Raw genomic sequence first — 22,755 nt, 5'->3', positions numbered from 1 at the left:
TTGGTGTTTCATCATGTTTGCAGTAAGGTCTTACTTCTCAGAGAAACATGATTAAACACCAAATGTGTCTTTCTCCTCAGAAAGCTAAAATATACTGCACTTGTATATGAATACTTTTATGTAAAACCTCACACGCTCTTTTTTAAAGCTTTCAACTGGAAGCTTTAGATTTCTTTTCTTGGGGTCAATGTTCTGAGACGCTTTTCTGCTGACTATGATTATAATGAGTGATTATTTGAGTCGCTGTCAGCTTTGAGCCAGTGCTACATGTGTACATGCGTAAGTGTAGAGAGAGAGAGAGAGAGAGAGAGGGAGAGAGAGAGAACTCTACTTTTTCAGCACGAGTTTTCTAGTCAGCTGCTTTTATAGCTCTGGTCGATTAGGTTCACATGATCAGCTGATAGTTCTCATTTATAATCAGTCTGAGTAGCAGCCACAACGTCTTTCTTACACTTACATGCTCTTACACTCTGTCCTGCTTTCACTCTCACTCATTTGTTCTTGTCTCATTCAAAGTTCCCTTAATCATCTTTTTAGTGAGACCTCAGGATAAACTCATGGCTACAAAAAAAAAGAGCAGGGACAACTATTCATTTGATGTAAGTATACTTAATATGTTTGGTTAATGAGAACAAGAGTAATCGCTCTACACTTCATGCCAAAAGAATTTACATGAGGTGTTACTGAGTCTATACTGTGGGTCTGTGCAATATAATGAATGTACTGAGTATTATTATGATTTTGCCTAGCCATTTGTCTTTGCAATTACAATTTGAAATTGTAGTAGTTTCCTGACAGTAATACAAGTAGAAAATCTCTTATTAACATTACTGCTCCATTAGGAGCTCACATTTCAGCTGACTTCAGACAAACAGTGACTATGTAAACAAAGGCAATATATCTCCTAAAAATTTTCTTCTTATAGTGTATAGTGTATCAGCTACAGAATTTCTCATTTCTGTATTTTGACACATAATTGGGTCAAGTTGCCATCAAAGTTTCCTAGTTTTAGTTTATAACTTGTCGCTTGCTCGTTGCAAACAGTGTTGTAATCTATATTGGCGTGAGTCAGTACTATGGCAGGAATTCTGTTCCACATTGTTGTTGTGTTGCTCATGCTTAAGTTAGTTTGTGAGAACAGGAACGGTCATAGAAACTAACGCGACCGTCAAGAGCAGCAACAGCAAACATGGGTTTAGAAAGAGAATTAAAAATGAAATATGTGGAGTTGATGAAAATATTTTCTCCAGATTAAACATATATTTATGTTTATCAGCTTGTTTCTCTGAGTAACTCCAACTATATGGAGAGGATTACATTAGTTTTCAAGTATATTTACTGTTAAACCTCCATACTGGAATGTCTAAGAATATTTACAGGGAATAAGTCAAAGTCAAAGTCAAGTCAAAGAAGCTTTATTGTCACTTCAACCATATATATAGCTGATGCAGTACACAGTGAAGTGAAACAACGTTCCTCCTAGACCAGAGGTGCTACACATAACACAGACAAAGTACAAAGACGCAGACAAACATAGAGCTATAACATAGAGATAAAAAAAAAATTAAATTATAATTTAAAAATTAAAATTAAACTAAAAAATTAAACTATACTTAAGGTGCAGTCTTTAAGAACTAGACATACAACAGAAGTGCACAGGAAGACAAGACAAGACAAGACAAGACAGTGCAGACAAACAACATATAGGCTGACTTTGTGCAAAGAACAGTGTATACAGTAATTGCAGATATTAAAGCGACACGTAAACAGGATTAATATAAATATATATAAATGTAAAGTGGCATGTGCGTGCAAACAGGACAATTTAGTGTGTGTGTGTGTGTCTGACTATGTCCAGCACAGTTCAGTTCTTTTTTTGTGCGTGTGTGTTATGTATGTGTGTGTGTGTCCGTGTCCAGCACAGTTCAGTTCTCCTCTGAGATCAGATCTTGGTTGTACGTGTGTGTGTGTATGTGTGTGTGTGTGTGCGTGTCCAGTTCAGCTCAGTTCTCTGTTGAGATGCCTGACTGCCTGAGGGAAGAAACTGTTTAACAGTCTGGTTGTGCGGGTCCGAATGCTTCGGGACCTCTTACCGGATGGCAGAAGGGTGAAGAGTGTGTGTGAGGGGGGTGTGGGATCATCTACAATGCTGTTAGCTTTGCGGATGCAGCGTGTGGAGTAAATGTTTGTGATAGAGGGAAGAGAGACTCCGATGATCTTCTCAGCTGTCCTCACTATATGCTGAAGGGTCTTGCGGTCCGAGACAGTGCAATAAGAGATACTTACAATTCACTTTTGGAACTCAAAATATACACAGAGAAAAATATGCCTCATGTGAAGTATACTACCTGCTTACTTTTAGTATTCTACGCCAAAATACAGTATACTTGTCGAGAAGTACACCTGGTGTTGAGTTTATTTTCCATACTAACATGTCTGAGAATACTTAAACACAGCTGAATCAGTATACCAGGGTTTTGAAGTAAAAATATAATTGCTTAGTATATTATCAGCTGATTTTAAGTATACTATAAAGAGAAGATCTCCTGGTGACACATATACTAGAACACCTTTCTAGTACATTTCAATTTTTTCTTCATGCACCATGTCTTGGCGTCCTATTTGGCAATACTGTAGGTATCAGGTACACTTATACTTTTCTTTTGATATTAGCATGTCTTAGTATACTTAGATACGTATATAGATTTCCTTGTAGATTATAAATCTTCTATTTTAAAGTATACTTCGAGAGAGGCATACCTGATGTAATGCAAAAAACAACACCATAGGCATACGCTTAGTATAGATAACAAATACTAACAGTTTCATTTTCCTTCTAGCTAGTCCATGTGTTAAAATACACTAGGCTGGTGTACTTAGATGCACTAGTATATTGTGGCTATGAATGTTATTTTAGAATATAGCAAATACAGAATATATCTGGAGCAGAATATATATTTTATTTTATTTTTTTTTTACCCAAATTCCTATTAAATTAGTTGTACTGTGCAGGTGTTTGGCTGACATTTGGCTTTCAGATGTACTACAAAATGTATAGACAGTTAACTGATAACACAAAAGATGGTGATGAAGAAGAAGAAATTATTTACTCTAAACTAAAAGCAGCTGTTGAATAGTGTCTATACTCTTCCTCTCTCATGACAAAAACACACTGAATTGGCTGTTGAGAAAAAACACACACACACACACACACACACACACACACCATAATCAGTAACCTTTGTACATGTGAAGATAACTATGACGGTAAGTCAAATGAAAACCTTAAAAGTGCATCATAATTTAGCAACATAGAGCAACCTGGACACTTGTTAAGAACAATTATGCAAGAAAATGATATATTACATTTTATTATTTGCAAAAACATATCCAAAATGTAGTTAAATAGGCTTTAATTAAGTCTTGCCTTGTGCTAGCAAACATCTGAGAGATCAGGAATGAAGCTGATGGTAGTTAGCCTTAGCTAATGTTTTTCAGTGGTTCTTGATTCATTGGTGAAGTGGCCTTTGCCTATGCTTTTCTCTCTCCTCAGAATAAGAGCATGGTAAATCATTTCTGTGGGTTGACTAATGACCAGGAAGCAGCTTTATCAGAGGAGGACAGTAGAGACAAACTAGCTTATTGTGTAACTGACATACCACCGTGGTACCTATGCATCATCCTAGGAATTCAGGTAAGTTACATTCTCAAACATGCACAATTTCCTGTAGGTCCATTTCCTATATAGCAAAATAGGTCTGGCCCAGATCTGGCCCACACAGTGCAGATACCACAAAGAATGACTGCCCTTTGTTGGCCCATATCACGCATCTGGCATGGACAGACCTGGACCACATAAACCAAACCATAACCGGGCCACATCTGGCATGCCATCATATAAACAGTGCCATCACTACCACTTGCCATGCCAGCACTCAGCCAGCAGTGCCAGCTTAATGCCAGATCTGGCCCAGACCCGTCTGCTATTTGTCTTACTTTCTAAAAAGAAATTAATCCATTGGAGTAACTGATTAAACTCTTGTTCTGTTTCTCAGCACTTTCTGACAGCGTTTGGTGGAATTGTTGCCATCCCACTGATTCTGTCTCAGGGTCTGTGTCTGCAGCATGATGGACTCACTCAGAGCCACCTGATCAGCACCATCTTCTTTGTTTCAGGAATTTGTACCTTATTGCAGGTCACCCTGGGGGTTAGGTAACCAACTTCTTTGACAGCACTCTTCACCCATTCAGTTTCTGAGGAACCTTCTGAGGTGGCAGTCTGGGAAAACCTTGTGTGATGCAGCTGTGGCTCAAAAAAAAGTAGTTTTAAGCTGATATATATTTTAGCATCTATTTCACAAAAATTACATAGTAATGTTTCATAGACTGATCAGTGGTTACACATTTCCCACTTATTGTAAACTTATAATTCTGTGTTTAACACTAATCAGACATAACATTATGAGCACTGAGAGGTGCTGAATAACACTGTGAAGTGAATAACACTGATGATCTCCTCATCATGGTACCTGTTAGTGGGTGGGATATATTAGGCAGCAAGTGAACATTTTTTCCTCAAAGTTGATGTGTTAGAAGCAGGAAAAATGGGCAAACATAAGGATTTGAGCGAGTTTGATGAAGGGCCAAATTGTGATGGCTGGACGACTGACAGAGCATCTCCAAAACTGCAGCTCTTGTGGGGTCTGCAGTGGTCAGTATCTATCAAAAGTATTCTTTAAGTCCTGTAAGTCTTTCAATAACTATATGGTTTAAGACCATAGAGGCCCCAACTTACAACTTTCAGGACTTAACCTAATTCACACCATCAGGGATCTAGTGGAGTCCATGCCTTGACAGGTCAGGGTTGTTTTGGCAGCAAAAAGGGGACCAACACAATATTAAGCAGGTGGTCATAATGTTATGCCTTATCAGTGCATAAATCATTGTAATTACTATATCACATTTATAAAACATTAAATTCAATCATTAAATGTAATTTTCTCCATTTTATTTTGGGGTTAACAAACTTCTGGTTGAGATGCAAGCATAAGAGAACTGTATTTCAGGTTAGGAAAACATACTTTTCACCAAACTTAACAATTGGGAAGGGATTTCCCAGGCTGCCACACACTTATCAGAAGCTTAATTTCTATACATGAAATATGGGAGATATATTGCCCACTACACTAACGTCTTGTCCATTGTGTTGTCCACGTTGCCCACTGTACTAATGTGTATCTTTGCTTATCAAGAAGATTATGGTTTGAGTCTGTAAAGTGGAAGATCTTATAGATCAGGGATGGCTCATTGGTTAACTCTTTTTTTTTTTTTTTTTTTACCAGAGGTTGATTTGCCTAGTCTATATACTTTCATAGAAAAATTATAACAAAAAACCCAAACATGATGGTTTTTTTTTCACACAAATGGTTATATCTTCAAAGTAAATATTGATATCCAACCCATTTCAATCCCATTTCATCTGACATTTAAAGCCATAATCTTCAACCAATAAAATTCAGTGTAAGTGTATCCCAAAAGAAGTAACAATTTCTCTTACTAAAAGGCAACAGTGGCGATAAAAAAAAATAATTTGTTGAAACTGATTGGAAATGTCTGATAAGTTGATTTTCATTCCACCAAAATAGTAGAACTCCAGTGTACTGGTAAAAAGGGTTAAAGCTGGGCTACTTATTTGAAGGTTATTGGAAACAAACCTCATGACTGCCAATCTGCCAGCGTTAGGCCCTTCTGCATCATAACTAACCCTCTGCTCTGACCTTCTAACAAGCAGGGATAAGCAAAGAAAATAATTAATTTCACTGTACTATGTGACATCTATGAACACTTTCTACTTTTACAGTTGAAGATGGAATTAATTCTGATTACAAGCTCATGTTTTATTGTCAAAGGGTTGAAAATTCAGGCTTTCCTAGGCGTAAGGATTGAGAATTTGATATGAAGCAAAATGAACTTTGAATTGACACATTACATTGTATGAGTTTATGAATAGTTTATGAACAGGCAATGAAGATAAAAATGCTGCATAGGAAATAGATTATGACAAAATCTGATTGTGAATAATGTGATGCAAGATAAAATAATCATTAAGCAAGGCTGATTGTTGGTAGTGAAGCTAGATTTGATCTCTCAATGAATATTCATACTACTGCTTTGAATGTTGCAACTAATGAATGTCTCTAGAAATATCTGTAACATCGGTGTCTTATCCTCTGTCTACTGAAGTCTGGTTTGAATTGCAGGTTGATGCTTGAGCCAGTAATCAGTTTTCTTGGCAGATTCTACATAATGAGCAATCAAAGTATGTGTGTAATGGACCATTGATCAGCTCAGAAACTTTAATAGGATTACATAGGGATTTAGAGTTGTATGTCGAGGTTCAGCACACTTTAAATCCACATTCCACAGTCTTGTTCATGTTGGAACTTATCTCTAACATATTAACATATCAGAGGAACGGGGATCTGTACAGGATTTTCTACGAAGTCAGGAAAGCATGACAAAATAGCTACTCCTTTGTTTCTAGACCTGAAATTGAGAAGGACAGACTTTTTACAATCTCTTTATCACCTCCTGCAAATCTGTCAAGTCTTGTGAACTAGGAAGAGTATAGAAGTATGAGATTAGATTAGACATAAATATTCTAGGCTATAAAAATCATTTAAACTTTTTTAAAGTCTTATCTGGTGTAACAGTATGCATCTGATTTGTGCTTGCATACTGTGAATATCTTACAAGCTGGAACTGAAATAGCCTTGTCCTGAATCTATAAAAATATCGATGTGGGTTCATTATTTATTTTAATTTCATCCTGGAAAACTTCATTCAACTAATTATACGACTTCTTGTTGTTTCAAAGAAATGGAGTGAATACCAATGCTTTTAGAATTAAAAATATTTTTGATTGTAAATACTTTTACAAACTATATTCATTTGCACCCCCACTTCAGTATTATAGGCTACTTTGTGTAGATTTATGGTGTATAATCCACTAACTCAGCTCCATGAAGAAACACTACATCATGTGATAAGGGGTGAATACTTATTCAAGGCACTGAATCTTGTTAGATAATGATCTCCTCTTTGGACTGTCATAGGAAAGGACTTTTTTTGTTATTATATCTTGTTATAACACCATGTGCAATGGTATAACACGTTTTTGGCCATCTGAGTATTATGTTCTAGTTAATAACGTACATGAGCTTAAAAGTGAAAGATGTGGGTATTTTTTTGTGGAACTCCCTTGTTTCAATGATAGGTTGCCTATTCTTCAAGGTGGGACCTTCTCTCTTCTTGCACCCACAACATCCTTGCTGTCCATGCCGGATTGGGTCTGTCCTGCCTGGACACAGAATGCCACTCTGGTCAACACATCCTCCCCTGAATTCATCGATGTCTGGCAAAGTCGCATACGGGTGGTGAGTGTTAGAGCTGCATTGGAGAGATCATTTTAAACTGATATTTGTGGTAAAAAAAAAAAAGAGGAACAAGTGCCATTTATTCTTTTGTTGTTTTAACAGATCCAGGGTTCCATCATGGTGGGCTCCCTGTTCCAGGTGCTGGTGGGATTTTCCGGTATTATTGGTCTGTTCATGAGGTTTATTGGTCCTCTGACAATTGCACCCACCATCTCTCTTATTGGCCTTTCTTTGTTCGACTCGGCTGGCATGAATGCAGGAAGCCACTGGGGAATCTCAGCCATGTGGGTGCAAATACTGTATTGTGTAGAAATATCATTTTTAAACACAAAGGATCATTAGTGTAATTTATACACTACAGTACACTGTATGGCCAAAGGTTTTTACACCTGAACCTCACACCCATGTGTGCTATTAGAAAATCCTGTTCCAGATTCATCCACTTTGATGTTATAATAACCTCCAATTTTCAAGAAAGGCTATTCACTGGATTTTGGTACATGGCTGTGGGGATTTCTGTTCATTCAGCCACAAGAGCATTAGTGAGATCAAGTCAAACAGGTCTAGGGCACAGTCAGCATTTCAATTCGTCTCAAATGAGGTCTCTGTGAAGAACATTTCCACTCTAACAGTGTCTTCATGAGCTTGATTTGTGAACTGGGGTATTGTCATGGTGGAACAGGTTTCCCTTCATTCCAATGAAGAGAAATTGTCATGCTAAAGTTTACAAAGCCATCCTATACAGTTGTGTGCTTCCAACATTGTGGCAACAATGTTTGGTGAAGACTCACATATAGGTGTGAGGGTAAGGTGTCCACAAACCTTTGGTTATATAATATATTCACATGCAATAACTAGAAGTGCTGTTAAAAGCTAAACAACCCAGAAATAACATTAATCTTCCTTCCACAGGACAACATGTTTAATTGTGCTGTTTTCCCAGTATCTCCGCTACATTGCCATTCCTCTCCCTGCATACAGCAAGGCCAAAAAGTTTCACATCTCCAAGATAAACATCTTTCAGATTCTTCCAGTAAGCCCATAAATGCTTTCAGCCAGAACATCATCGTGTGTTTAAATTAAAGCATGAACATAAAGCACTGTCTCTTTGGCCTTGTTCCACAGGTCCTCCTAGGAATCACAGTTTCATGGCTCATCTGTTACTTGCTGACTGTCTATAATGTCCTCCCATCTGATCCACAGCAGTATGGGTACCTTGCTCGCACAGACATTAAAGGAGATGTAATGGGGACCGCACCTTGGTTCAGGTTTCCATATCCAGGTGATGAAAAACCTTAAAGCTCAGGCAAAATGATTTCACATGTTTAATAAACTTTGAGATACTGTGATACTAAAGATCAGCAATTAGCAAGAAAAACATATCTCAAACTACAATTTAATTTTATCATAACTAAAAGCAACAAAACACTTGTTCCTATGGGCATGTCAGATAATGATTTCCCTGGTGTTTGAATTGCATTTCAAGTCTACCAGCAGAAGCGAATTAATGTTTTATTGCCACAAGTCTGGCATAAGATTGAACAGGACACTGTTGGGTTTCTGTTTGAGTATCATGACTCTTGATTTAGCTCTGGTGATCAGGGCGATGGGAAAGGGGAAGGCCGTGGGCCGTCTGCTGGGCAAACAATCACACTTCTTCAGAATAACATTCCTACATTGATAAAACAGACAGCACATTTAAGCTTTTTCAATAATAAAACACTGTATTTTCCTGCCACAATAAAATGACTAGAAAAAAAGAGAGAAATACTTCTGTTTACATGTTTACAAATACTGAAAAAGGGTTAATTCTTAAAGGGCTGAGTGTCTAAGTTCATATGAGTCATTAACCACTGCTGTGGAGGTTGATGTCACAAATAAATTCAATGCTGTATATCATTTTTAACTGAATTCAACATATAATGTTTATGTTTATACTGTATATAATCCACATTCCTGTATCAAGAATAACTAAGAAAAGGAAGACATACATTATAATTGACATAAGGTACTATACTTATTGTTTGACTTATTAAGTTGACTATGATGTTTTCAGTTGGTGTATTTTTCATGATTTACTGCCTTTCAACTTCCAGGCCAGTGGGGCTTACCAACTGTGAGTCTGGCAGGGGTGTTAGGAATCCTGGCAGGAGTCATATCCTCCATGATTGAGTCAGTAGGTGACTACCATGCTTGTGCCAGGTTAAGTGGTGCTCCACCTCCACCCAAGCATGCAATCAACAGGGGGATTGGGATTGAAGGCCTGGGCTGCCTGTTAGCCGGAGCCTGGGGAACGGGCAATGGAACCACTTCTTATAGCGAGAACGTAGGTGCACTGGGCATCACTAAGGTGAGAGATTGTTCCGTTTCTTTCCCACCACTACAGCATTAGTGTCACGTAGAAAAAGGACAACTCAGAGGACAAGTGAGAATATTTTATTTTGCAGGTTGGCAGCCGCATGGTGATTGTTGCCAGTGGTGTCATTATGATCATAATGGGACTGTTTGGGAAAATTGGAGCCATTTTTAGCACAATCCCAACACCTGTCATTGGAGGGATGTTTTTAGTTATGTTTGGAGTCATAACTGCAGTTGGTATCTCCAATCTACAGGTGGGAAAATATTTCACTTGAGTAGTAAACTTGAGAAAAGGAAAAACCCTAAAAATATTTTTTAAATAATCTTTTTATAGTATGCAGATATGAACTCTTCTCGTAACATCTTTATCTTTGGCTTCTCGATGTTTACGGGACTTGTCATTCCAAACTGGATAATAAAAAATCCTGATGTCTTAAACACAGGTGTGTTCATCAGTATAATAAAATAATAAATACAGTTCAAAACAAACAAATATAGACATTCACAGTGCTAGAATATTAAATCCAAGTGCCATATTGTTGTCCATATTTCAGGTATAGTGGAGTTGGATCAAGTGCTGCAGGTTCTTCTAACAACCAGCATGTTTGTTGGAGGATTTTTTGGATTCGTTCTTGATAACACTATCCCCGGTCAGTTTTACACTGCACCTGAGGCATTTTTATAACACTGGACTGGAATTCTTTTATGCTAAACATCAGATTTAATTCATGCTAAGTTCTACGAATAAAAGTGCTAAAAGTATATGAACCAAGTGAAATGAATCAAGTGAAATAAACTGTTTTTCTTTTTTTAACATTTCTTTATTTCTCCTACAGGAACAAAACAGGAGCGGGGCATAATCTTCTGGAATAAGGCCCACGAAGATGAGTCCGAAAACACTGTGGAAAGTGAGGAGGTCTATGGCCTTCCCTGGGGCATCAGTTCTCGTCTTGCATCCTACTCCTGGGTTAGATATATACCTTTTTGCCCCTCTTATAAAACCAGACCACAGGATGACACATCCAGCAACACAAATGGGAAGAAGGAGTCTTGCAAAGATAACACACATGTCATAGTAGCAGTGGCACTGTAATCATCCATGTGGACTCTTCATGAGGAAACATTCATGAGGACTTACATTTTTCAGCCTTCATTTTCAATAAATTTATGCTATATCCTTATATGGAAGCAAACCTGTGAAAGCTGAGGCCACTGTAAAAAAAATACTAAATGCTATGAATTTACTAATGAACTGAGGCAGCTGTTGGATATATGCTTTTATACTGAACTTTTTTTTATATTATATTATATTATATTATATTATATTATATTATATTATATTATATTATATTATATTATATTATATTATATTATATTATATTATATTATATTATATTGTTTCCTTGTACTGAACTTTTTTTTATTATATTATATTATATTATATTATATTATATTATATTATATTATATTATATTATATTATATTATATTATATTATATTATATTGTTTCCTTGTACTGAACTTTTTTTATATTATATTATATTATATTATATTATATTATATTATATTATATTATATTATATTATATTATATTATATTATATTATATTATATTATATTGTTTCCTTGGACTTGTATTATATTGTTTCCTTGAATATGATATGAATGTACCTTTGAAGAACTGCATTTTTGCATTCATTTAGCTTTAATAAACCAAAATACAAACGACAAACCTTTTCTTGTTAGATAATAATAATAATAATAATAATAATAATAATAATAATAATAATAAAAAAAAAATACAATTTTTATTTGAATATTAGAATTAAATTTTGAACTGCAGTAGAATTTTTATTTAATTCAAAAAGAAGTAAGCATATATTCAGTTTCTAAAAAGCATTCAATTCATCTAAATTCAATTCACATTCAATTTACATTTGCATTCTTAAAAGACATACAAGTAGCTTGCAAGCAAAAGCAGTCGAGCACATAACCCTTGTCCGTTCCCCTGTTCATTTTCATTTTGCATTCCAGACGTTTATTTATTTTTATCACCTTTACACGTGAAATTCTGAAACTAAATCCTGAATCTAAATTTTAATTCAAATTTCTAACTAATCTCCTAACAGAAGTTCCAACAAGCTTGACATATATGAAAGTTATGTTTGTATGTGCACATGCATGTGTGTGTGTTTGTGTGTGACCTTCGCAACCTCAAGAAATGTTATTAAAGTGTCTAATGCTTTTTCATGAATAATGAATAGTATTCATCATCCCATGAAATCCACAATCACTTCTGTTTTTCAGCTCTTCAGAATGTTTTCTAACCAAATCTACCAGAGGTTATGCTGTTTTGTTTTTTTTGTTTACCGAGGTGGTGTGTTAAGAATGATGGTTCGTCTATCTGAGGGTTAAGTCATATTTTATGGTTTTGTAGAGGCTGATAAAGCACTCTGCCCAGGCATCTTTTTGGTGTGTAGTGTTTGCTTGAGCTATTTTATTAGCTGTGTACACCAGCGTCAGCACTGTGCGCTCAAAGTCTTCCCTCCTAAGAACACCTTTGCCTTTGGTGAGAGCAAAGATCAGTCGACGCACCTCTGGCACCGTTTTGGGAATGATGTCCTCATAGATGACTTCGAACTTGTGTGTCTTACGTAGTGATGCTAGTTCTTTGTCCTGTACTAAAAACTGTCCGTCTTCATCTTCAAGTTGCAGTCCGTCCAGAAGAATCTAACGTGTCCAAAAGAGAAAAGATTATATAATCACAAAGATATTTTTATGCTTTGAATTGCTTCACTTACATTCAGACTCTGTAGATAAATATCTGTGTACTGATTTACTCTCAGTGCATTTCCTGCAATGTTATAAATGATGCATGATGCTCTTCACCTCATAGAGCAAATTGACATCATTGACAGAGTTTTGAAATACGGGGTTCACCAGTGGCGCCGCACCCCTCTTCACCCTGAAGGCTGAAGGATAAAGACCTGCAGAAAGATGACAATATTAGAAATTTTTACAATACTGTGCATTCTTCACCTGAGACTATGTGCGTAAGTGTGTGGACACATAAGTACATAAGCTTGAATTAATGTGAGAAGATATCTGAAAATATTTCCTGTCACATTAGGTTCAAAATAATGTTATCTTTTCTACCCTGAGGAAATAATTCCATAGCTTTAAATCCAGTAATAACTTTTTATTTGCCACTTTGATATGTATCCAGCAACAGCAAGATATATAAAGGAATGCTGAATGACATTGTTGCATAAAGACAGTGATTTTGAATGGCTGGTAAAAAAATAAGGAGATGTTTTTTTAAGGAGATGTTTGTTTCAATGGTGAACCAGCGACAGGGTCATGGGCAGCCAAGACTCATTGATGCTCCATTGGTCCATGGAGGCCACACCTTGCAACTTACAGCACTTAAAGGATCTGCTGCTATCATCTTGGTGCCAGATACCACAGCACAACTTCAGAGAACTAGTGGAGTCCATGCCTCAATGGGTCAGGGCTGTTTTGGCAGCAAAAGGGGGACCAACACCATATTAGGCAGGGTTAGCCTGATCAATGTAACATTTCTGTTATACAAAGGAAATTAGAGCAGCTAATTATATCCCCAGAGTCAGAAGAACTCAGGCCATGTTCCAAACTGCATATAAAGTTACATGTAGTCTGTCAGTACACTACTAATATTTAGGCGTATTTGAATTCTCTCTGAATTTGTATTGTCTGAACTTATACCAGTGAGATTAAAGAAATAGTATAGAAAGTATTTTAACACAATGTTGTAAACGTTCCACAAACACTAATATTTTTCTATCTAATATATACTGTAAATGACTTGAAAACCTAGCCTTATCTACTGAAAGCATTAAAATGTTTGTGGATCATGTTACAAAGTAAGAAAGGCAATATACAGTGTAAGAAAAGTAAAGGTAAAGGTAAAAAAGTTGAAGCATTCTGTTGTCTAGGTCTGGTGAGGTATATTAACCTATATATTGATGTAATCCTTTGACCCACAGACCGATCCTGATCTTTATCTTTAAAGTTACAGACTTAAAAGCACTGAAACACATGCTCATATATATATTTACTTCAGGTTGTGTCTGGTCTGGAGAAGACAAGAGATTACAGTATGAACCACATATTACAGTTTCCTCTGGAGAGCATCCAAAATGTAACTGAATAAACCTATGAAGATGAATTGGTCTGGTGTTGTATCTGGTATTTCAGACACATTGGTCATTTCACTGTAACACTTTATTACTTGAGCTAAAAAGGAGCTTGACTTCTGAACTCTTATATGTGCCTTTCACCCCTCCTCAAACTGTGACTGAGTAAAAGAAAAAGTCCAGATTGGGATCAGATTGTTGTGTTATAGTCATTTTTAAAAGCCTGTGAAGACACATATTAGGCTAATATTATCATCCATGAGCCAAGCTGTCTCCTGTCCTCATCCAAAGTGTCTCCTGACAGCTATTGGCAGTAGTGAATGGCTCTAGAATACTCAAAATACTTTAATTATAAAAACACACTGAACTGAACACTGAGGAAAGAAGAGAGTCAGAGATGAAGAAGAAAAATCTGACAGACAAATAAAAACCAGGCTCAAGATCCCTACTGTTAAAGAGCTTAAATAATGAACTGTTAGATATGAATCATCCATCCATCTATCTATCCATCTATCTATCCATCCATCCATCCATCCATCCATCCGTTTTTTGTACTACACAGGGTCATGGGGAGTCTGGGCACATCTCAGAGCACACACCCATTCACCCACTATGGACAATTAGTAGATGCCAATGAGACTATAATGCATGACTTTGGACAGTCTCAAGGAGTCTTATTACAAACAAGATGCAGCAATTCAATCTCCCAAAACAAATACAAAGAGCAACGTCAATTTCAGTGTCCAATAATTGGGAAGAGGATGCCCTCTGGTGGTATTCAGGTAAACTGTCTCTACTAGACAGATTATTCAGAAACATAGCAGCACTAATTACCTATTAGGTATAAACGTCTTATTATAATATAACGTGATATTATGGTGAGAAACAGTGCAAGTCATTTGGGATACACAGTGGGTCATTTCCTCCTCACAATTTCTGGGTCCTTTGGGTTCTCCAGTTTCCTCTCACAGTCCCAAAAACATGCAAGAAGCCTGACTGGCTATGCGAAATTCCTGTAGTTGGGAATGAGTGTGTGAATGTGTGTGTGTGCATGGTGTCCTGTGATGGAAGGGATTCCTATTTACTATGAATTCCTCCACCTTACACCCACCCAGTGTCTCCTGACCCTGGCCAAGATTAAATGTTTACTGTAGATGAATGAATAAATGACTTAATAAATAACCTCATTAATTTATGTGCTTAGTCATAAAATCCTCATCTCAAAACTGGAACTGGAAAAGAAAAAGCTCAACTATACACTTTACAGGATTTGTAAACATCATTTCACCTGCTTCTTACTGCTATGTCTATTTATTTCACCTAATACTTTCATTTTCTCTGTTTAGCCTGGAAAAGATCATTTAGATCAAGGGTTTCCATCTTCATCATGCACTACAGAGTAAGAATGTCCTGCCTTCTGCCTGCTGGGCTGATGATCTGATGCAGCTCTACATGTGCAGTTATGTAATGTCACATGATTTCTTTTGGAAACTAATCCCTGGCATAACAGCTTTTCTTCCATTCCATTCACAACAGTGTTACTGGTCTGACTTGTGCCACAGAAACAAAACAAATCAGTTTTCAGGTCATTACTAAATAAAGGACATGAACTCTTGAGCAGGCTGTTTTGCAAAAATGCATATCTGAAGTTACACAACCTGTCAGACTAAACACTTCAAAATGATATTATTGTAGCTGCATTTAGATTCAGGCTTAATAAAAAAAAAACTTCTATTTGGCTGAATACATTTATTAGTTTGGCTTACACATGAATTGCTCCTCATGCATTGGCCAGCTTATTCAACTATTCAGTTACTAAAATAAACCAAATATGAAAAAAAAAACCATGTAGTTAAAAGAGTAAAGCATGTATATGGCCAGCCAGATGAGGCAATCAATTTGTAAATTAAAACGACTTTAAATATCTGTGATCGTTATCTTGATTATAATAGCTTTAATGGTGGTTTCATTATTGTAGGTGCTGCAATCTTAGTGGCCAACTTTCTGTTTTTATAATATCAGCTGTAAACCATTAAATGCTTTCTGACAGTCAGGCAACAAAAGCTCATTAAACATGGTTAAGTGTAACATGAGCGGCAAAACCAAGGCTGTACTTTTCTTGTGTATTGAACGTTTATATAAAAAAAAAAGTTCTGTGTTCATGTTAACTTATTATTTTATTAATTGTCTTATATCAGAAAGGTAATATTGGATATGAGGACGTTTCTTGGTGTCAAGAGTGTCTTGATCTCAAAAAGTAATAAACATAACACAGCACCAAATAACAGCAATCGGTACTACCAACGACACACACATTAACATTAATGCTATTACTTTTTATTCCACTTATTTTACCCTTCGATAGCACTGCGTGGGTGTTTTAAACAAGCACACAAAAAAGTGCAAAAAGTACTTTGAATTTTAAAGTGTTTTTACATTACCTTTATACCTTTGATAGGCTGCACATGAGGAACAAAACAGAGAGAAGATGATGATTTTCCAAGGCAGACTGCTTGCTCCCATCCTGTCTTTAGTACTGCCACTACAGACTAACAAATTATTTGTGCTACAGCTCTCTCTCTCTCTCTCTCTCTCTCTCTCTCTCTCTCTCTTTCTCTCTCTTTCTGTGGAAGTGGGCTGTATTTCCATCTGGAAGAGGGCATGATTGAAAGAATTTTGTTTTTGTGCACTGTTCTCTGTTTCTTTTGAAATTCTGTTTTATGTATTATTGAGGCTTCAAGGCTGTCAATGCACTTGTTACACTTCAAATGTTATTAATTGCAAATGCTCAGCGCAAACCATTTCAAAGACCATTTCAGAAACGTTCATGATTAAATTTCTTGGAATTTTTTAAAAAACGAAACCATTAGCATTGAGACCACAGTAAAAACTAGAGAGCTGTCAGGATCAGAATGTAAGCCTGGGTCTGGGTTTCATTACACTGAATCTTGGCATGGGTCGGGTTTTCAATGAAACCCAAATCAAGTCCAAGATAGTTAGTTACAGTTCACTTCTATCAGAAGCTGATTATCATGTCAAATATTTAGCTTTGAACTTGGTAACCTAATTGCTTAGCATGTCTGATCTGTGTCTGTAGCATTCTTTCCTGTGCGCCTTTTTTTACATTGACGGAAAAATAAAATATTTGTACGCTGCTCAATATTCACTTCAAATTTACACACACATTTTCCCTGGTGGTCTGGCAGCTAAGGATCCTGCACTCTCACTGCCATGGCCTGGGTTCAATTCCTGGGCAGGGAAACAACCCAGCCACTAGGGTTGTACAAGCCAATGCTGGTCCTAAGCCTGGATGAAATAAATGGGAGGGTTGTGTCAGGAAGGGCTTCTGGCGAAAAACTTCGCCAAATAAAATATGAGGATCAAGTGATCTGCTGTGGCAAACCTTAATGGGAACAGTTGAAAGAAGAACATCAACAGTGACATTTCACTTATAAATACGAATAAAAAATTAAGCCTTTGCATTCATAAACATAAACAAAAGTCTGTAAAAAAATACCCAAGCTGATTGAGACAACCGTCTCTAGACACCACAAATGATCAACATTCCCAACACCATGATTACAACGGCACCACTTATTTCTATAAATAACTGAATTAAACCAAAAAAAATTCCATTTTTTGTTTTCTTTCTCCAGAGTGTATTATTCCAGAAGAAATCGAAATGCATTTCAGTGCTACCTGCTGTTGTTCTGCTGCTTTCAGGTTGTCCTGCAACTCTTTGGAGTGACAGCTTTTACATTCCTTATCTTTCGGGAAATATTATGTGGCACATTCATTCATTCATTCATTCATTCATTCAGGGATGATTAGTTCTGGTTCTGAGATCTTTCCAGTTGCGTAATATTAAACCAGTTCTAATGACAGGGATGGTACAGATCTTTGTTTTCCGGCATTTTTGTTGAATAATGTTGTCTTGAGGAACTTTAAGAAGCTCCTTCAGCAACACAATGTCAGAAAACAGAATCCTTCACAGAGTGGAATCAGAACCAAATTCAGGGATAGCAGACAAACTGGGTTTTTCCTTTTATTTTTTTTAAAAAGACAAAGACATACCCAGGAAAACACTAGGGAGAAAACTAAATAGCAGAAATATAAAACAGGTCCCGGGAACAAACGAAACACACAACTTGGACTACAATGAGGACTCAGCAAAAAACAAACGCAACACAGTCTGAATAAATAGGGAAAGTGATAACACACGTGAAAACACAAAACAAACAAAAACACATGACACGGATGGCAGGGAAATGTCCAACCATCCTGACACACAATTTGTGCGAAAGAGTCTCACATACCGATTTATGTACACCATATACACAATAATATAGAGGTGAGAGCTTCGTGATGTTGGTAATGTTGATAATTTGTGGTGCTTGAATACTTGTACACATCTTTTTAAGCTTACATACTTTTACATTTGTTTTTGTTCATATTTACAAAGGTAAAAGACATTACGTGTGCAAATCTGGAGTGAATGTATTCAATTGAACTTATTTCCCCATCACTTCCACAGGGCAGGAGTGAAAGTATTTCAATTCTCCCTTCAAAGAAATTTAGACCACCATACCACAAGGCCCAAATCTCTCATCAGCAGTAAAAGTAGAATGGCCAAATTGGAATTCACAAAGAAATACAGAAATGAGCCATAAAAACTCATACCCTCTACCAAAATGATGGAAAAGCCAAAGTGTGGAGAAAGAAAGGATGTTCATGATCCAGAGTACACAAGCTCATCAGTCTTGCATGGTGAAGGTAATGTTATGGTTGGGCTTGCATGGCTGCATCTGGAGCAGGCTCATTAATCTTAACTGATGATGTAACTGATGATGGTATCAGCAGACTGAATTTATAAGTCTGTAGCGGCATCTGCCAGTTTACAGAGAAATGCATCCAATCTAATTTGGTGGATTTGCCAATCTTCCAAACGATTTTTATCAGAGGTTTCAGACTGGCCAATTGAATCACGAGATCCTAACCCAATTGAGCGTGTACTTCACCTTCTGAAAAGGAGACTGAAGAGAGACAAGCCCTGAAGCTGCAGTGCAAGTCTGGAAAAGCATCATAAAAAAGGAACATAACAGTTTGTTAATGTCAGTTGGTTGCTGGCTTGACTGAGTTATTGCAAGGAAGGGATATGCAACTAAATATAAAGTATTATTTACCTTATCTATTCCAATACGTTTGCTCACATGAAAATCGGGTGGTCTGCCACTAAGGTGCCAAGTTGTTTAGTACATCAAGACATTTATAATAAGCTAAAATTCTGATCCTTTGTCTCATACCATCTTTTGACCGCAAACCTAAATGGTTTCAGTGAATATACTGTACAGTCCTCTCTGAAAGTACTGGACTGACCCCTATTTCCAGAGTGGATTTTATATGTCCTGGAAATGCCAAGTATCTCCCTTCACTACTGGTTACAGGTACAGATATACATATCAAGGCATCGGAATTTACATCTATTTGACTTTTTTAAACAAAATATAAACATATAAACATCACTATTTGCATTGACCAACCTTTTTATTAGGAACACATGAACACCTGCTCAATCATGCAATTATCCAATTACGTGACAGCAGCACAGTGAATAAAATCACACAGATACAGGCCAAAGCTTCATTTAATGCTCAAATCAAACATAATAATGAATTAATCTGGGCTGGTTTGAGTATTTTAGAAACAAAGTGCTGCAATCTTTGGGACCCACTTCCTGTCATAGTAATAATAAGAGCTGTAGATAACGAAATAAGCTCTAGACGGCCATGCAACGAAACATATGAACGCTGCTGAGGTCAAACCTAAGCTACACATCTCTTTTGCTTTGTAGTGTTCATAGTGAAAAATATTTCAATATTTCATTCAGATTATATATTTAAATGAACTCATACTTCAGTTTTGTACTATCCCAGGCCCTATGGCAGATGTACTAATTAATCACTACTAGATGTGAGATAAAAGCGCCTTCTAGTGGTCCAGCAGCAGGATCCCGCACTCTCATTGCCACGGCTTGGGTTCGATTCCCAGGCAGGGAACTAACCCAGCCACTGAAGGGTTAACTCTCAGTGCTGGTCCCAAGCCCGGATAAAATGGGAGGGTTATGTCAGGAAGAGCATCCAGGGTAAAACCTGTTCCAAATTAAAATATGAGGACCAAATGATGCCCTGTGGCAACCTGGAACAGGGAGCAGCCAGAACAACAACAACAACAACAACAAGATCTGAGATAAAAGTCCAGACTGGCTGAGTGTTAATGAGGACTTTGTAACTTGGGAAACACTAATCTTATTTAACCATATAGTGCCACTAGAGGGCGGACTCAGATAAAAATGTAGCAAGAAACAAACATTACTGGCTTTTACTTGATTTTTAAGTAATTAAAGCATATAAACACATTTCATGTTTTATCAGTAAATTTGATAGAGAAAATATTTTAATGTTAAAATAAACTGATTTATTTATTGCATATGGCAAACAAACACATGCCGAAGTTGGCAGTTTATTAGTTACTTTATCAGAATGCAAAATTAGTTTTAATTTTTAATTTCTTCTCGTTTAGAATTACAATTTAATATATATTTATTGGCTCACTTAAAACATTTTTTGTTGTACAAATCGTAATTTATTAGTTTCGCACTGGAGCTCTAAATCTAACACAGTTTTTATGACTACCAGTTAGCATCACATAAGCACACTATCTGCATTTCTGTAAATAAGAGCTAAATTTGGTGCAGAATTGATCCTCAGATCTGTTACACATTATGGAAAACGAATCGATAGCGCTGTTATTTCTAAAGCAGTTCTTTTGCTTTTCCTTTTGGCATGGCGTGTACAAGTGTTCACTTCAGGTAGAGATAAATTTGGGGTATAAAACATATTTTGGGAGTGTGTTCAGATGATTTAGTAACAGAGACATAGGTGGGAGACAATAAAGTACTGGAAAAACTGTGGTGGGTCTTCCTACTGTGTTTTATATATTGCATTCCTGATTTGTACTCTCTTCATGAAAATCCCTGGTTGATAAGTGCAAGAAAAATGGCTGTGCTTTCTTAAATTCTATGGAATTAGAACCTAAAGAGTAAACCATGCTTTATTCCAGACGTCTTGAAACAACTGTAGAGATCGCTACACATGGAAAATATACTGAATAAGTCATTGTTAGTTACATTTATAATGGTTTTACAATCCCAACAATTCCACAGACAACTGTGGCCAAGGGTCAAGAGAGCAAAACTGTATTGTGTTTTCAAGGTGGAAAGGAAGGCACAGAATCCCTTTTCTGTCAATAACAGTAACACTAACTGAATCAAAATTATTTTTAAACATGATAATAACCTTAAACACACATACAAATCAACAGTGCCTTGAAGATTTCAGTGCTCAAGTACAACCCTAAGACTATTATCAAGCTTACTTAATGAGGAGTCTTCAAAACCCAAGAGTTACAGGAAAACACCATAAAAGGCAAAGCTCAGAGAAATGAAAAGATGAATGACATTAATGCACCCTTCTGTAGGAAAAGCAGGAGGGTATCTGTCATAGAAAGCCTGATATTGGCACACAGCACACCAGGAAGTATATATACAGTGCAGCAGAGCTTGAAACATACCAGATTGTTCACATAGTTCTGGGTTTAATAAAGTGTTACGCAGCACACGGCATATACGCTGAACCCATTCTATATTTACATGCCAGCATTTATTCTTAACTGAATGACCAGGCTTATTTGTCTAAATTTATGGTTTTCCCTTGGCTTCCTTATTTACATTTTTAAAATGTTTCGCTAATGAATATAAAATGAGTGGGTTTCACAAACTTTTTACTATATTTGTGTGTGCATTAAGGGTAGTTAAACTTGACAGCATGTTCCATATATAAAGGTGCAGCCCACCACCAGAGGGGGTGTAGTAATCTAATCCAATTATGTGATTTTAAGCTGATTGGACAAGGCTTACATTAGATCTACTTTTGATTAAACCTACACACACACACACACACACACACACACAGACATATGAGCACAAGTAAGTTCTTTTCTGAATTTACAAGATTTTAATAAATACCACATCCCTTTCCAAATGGTCCTGTGAATGATGTACAATAAATCCGTTCATATTCATACCGATGAATTATGGTTATTGAATGTTAATTTGTCCGCTGGACATGGAGCTGCCAGGAAGGAGGCAAAGAGGAGGTAGATGGATGGAATAAATGAGGATATGAAGCTAGTGGGTGCAAGTGTTGAGGATGCAAAAGATAGGGATAGGTGGAGAGAGACGAAGGGAAAAGCCGAAAGAAGAAGAAGAAGAATGTTAATTTGTCCATTTTTTTTGAAGGTGTTGCAATAGTTTTATGCTAGATTGGATATGAAGGACATATTGTGGTTCATTTGTCTATGTAACTGTTGAGATAGTGAACACAGAGTGTACACAACATTTGTGTTTGCTTCAAAATCCCACTAGATGTCTCTAGTTAACTACAGAATATCTGGCATTCAGATAAGGTTGCTTTTGGTCTGGTCAGTTTATATTTAGAAGTCCTTTAATGGTGTAGATAGATAGATAGATAGATAGATAGATAGAGAGAGAGAGAGAGAGAGAGAGAGAGAGCATAGTCTCTATGTTAAAAATATCCTAAGACACCTGCAGCTAACCAGAAGACATAGAGTCGAACATATACAAGTGCACCTGCTGCAGTGTATTTCTGATGAACATTATTGTCTAGAGTCCAGAGTTGATGGAAAGGTTTATAACATCAGCTGGATAGA

The 22,755-nt window shown here is 36.6% G+C and overlaps 2 protein-coding genes across 2 annotated transcripts; one reads left to right on the top strand and one right to left on the bottom strand.

The window, feature by feature from the left end:
• Positions 1-304: 304 nt before the first annotated feature.
• Positions 305-11,006, top strand: slc23a4 (solute carrier family 23 member 4). Its single transcript, XM_058387136.1, has 12 exons — positions 305-599; positions 3,554-3,694; positions 4,056-4,213; positions 7,277-7,436; positions 7,539-7,720; positions 8,349-8,469; positions 8,562-8,718; positions 9,533-9,786; positions 9,884-10,048; positions 10,129-10,237; positions 10,349-10,444; positions 10,631-11,006. The coding sequence occupies exons 1-12, from the start codon at positions 558-560 to the stop codon at positions 10,885-10,887; spliced, it is 1,842 nt and encodes a 613-aa protein (XP_058243119.1). The 5' UTR covers positions 305-557; the 3' UTR covers positions 10,888-11,006.
• A 473-nt stretch (positions 11,007-11,479) lies between these two features.
• On the bottom strand, positions 11,480-16,538 carry LOC131351724 (protein FAM180A-like). The gene is made up of 3 exons (XM_058387232.1): positions 16,410-16,538; positions 12,683-12,780; positions 11,480-12,523 (listed from the first exon to the last, which is right to left on the bottom strand). Exons 1-3 carry the CDS (start codon positions 16,489-16,491, stop codon positions 12,194-12,196), a joined length of 510 nt encoding a protein of 169 aa, XP_058243215.1. The 5' UTR covers positions 16,492-16,538; the 3' UTR covers positions 11,480-12,193.
• Positions 16,539-22,755: the final 6,217 nt, after the last annotated feature.

The sequence above is a fragment of the Hemibagrus wyckioides genome, linkage group LG04 (genome assembly GCF_019097595.1).
Source record: "Hemibagrus wyckioides isolate EC202008001 linkage group LG04, SWU_Hwy_1.0, whole genome shotgun sequence".
In the NCBI taxonomy this organism is placed as follows: domain Eukaryota; kingdom Metazoa; phylum Chordata; class Actinopteri; order Siluriformes; family Bagridae; genus Hemibagrus; species Hemibagrus wyckioides.
The sequence above is the reverse complement of the archived record's forward strand: the minus strand, read 5'-3'. Positions and strand labels throughout refer to the sequence as shown.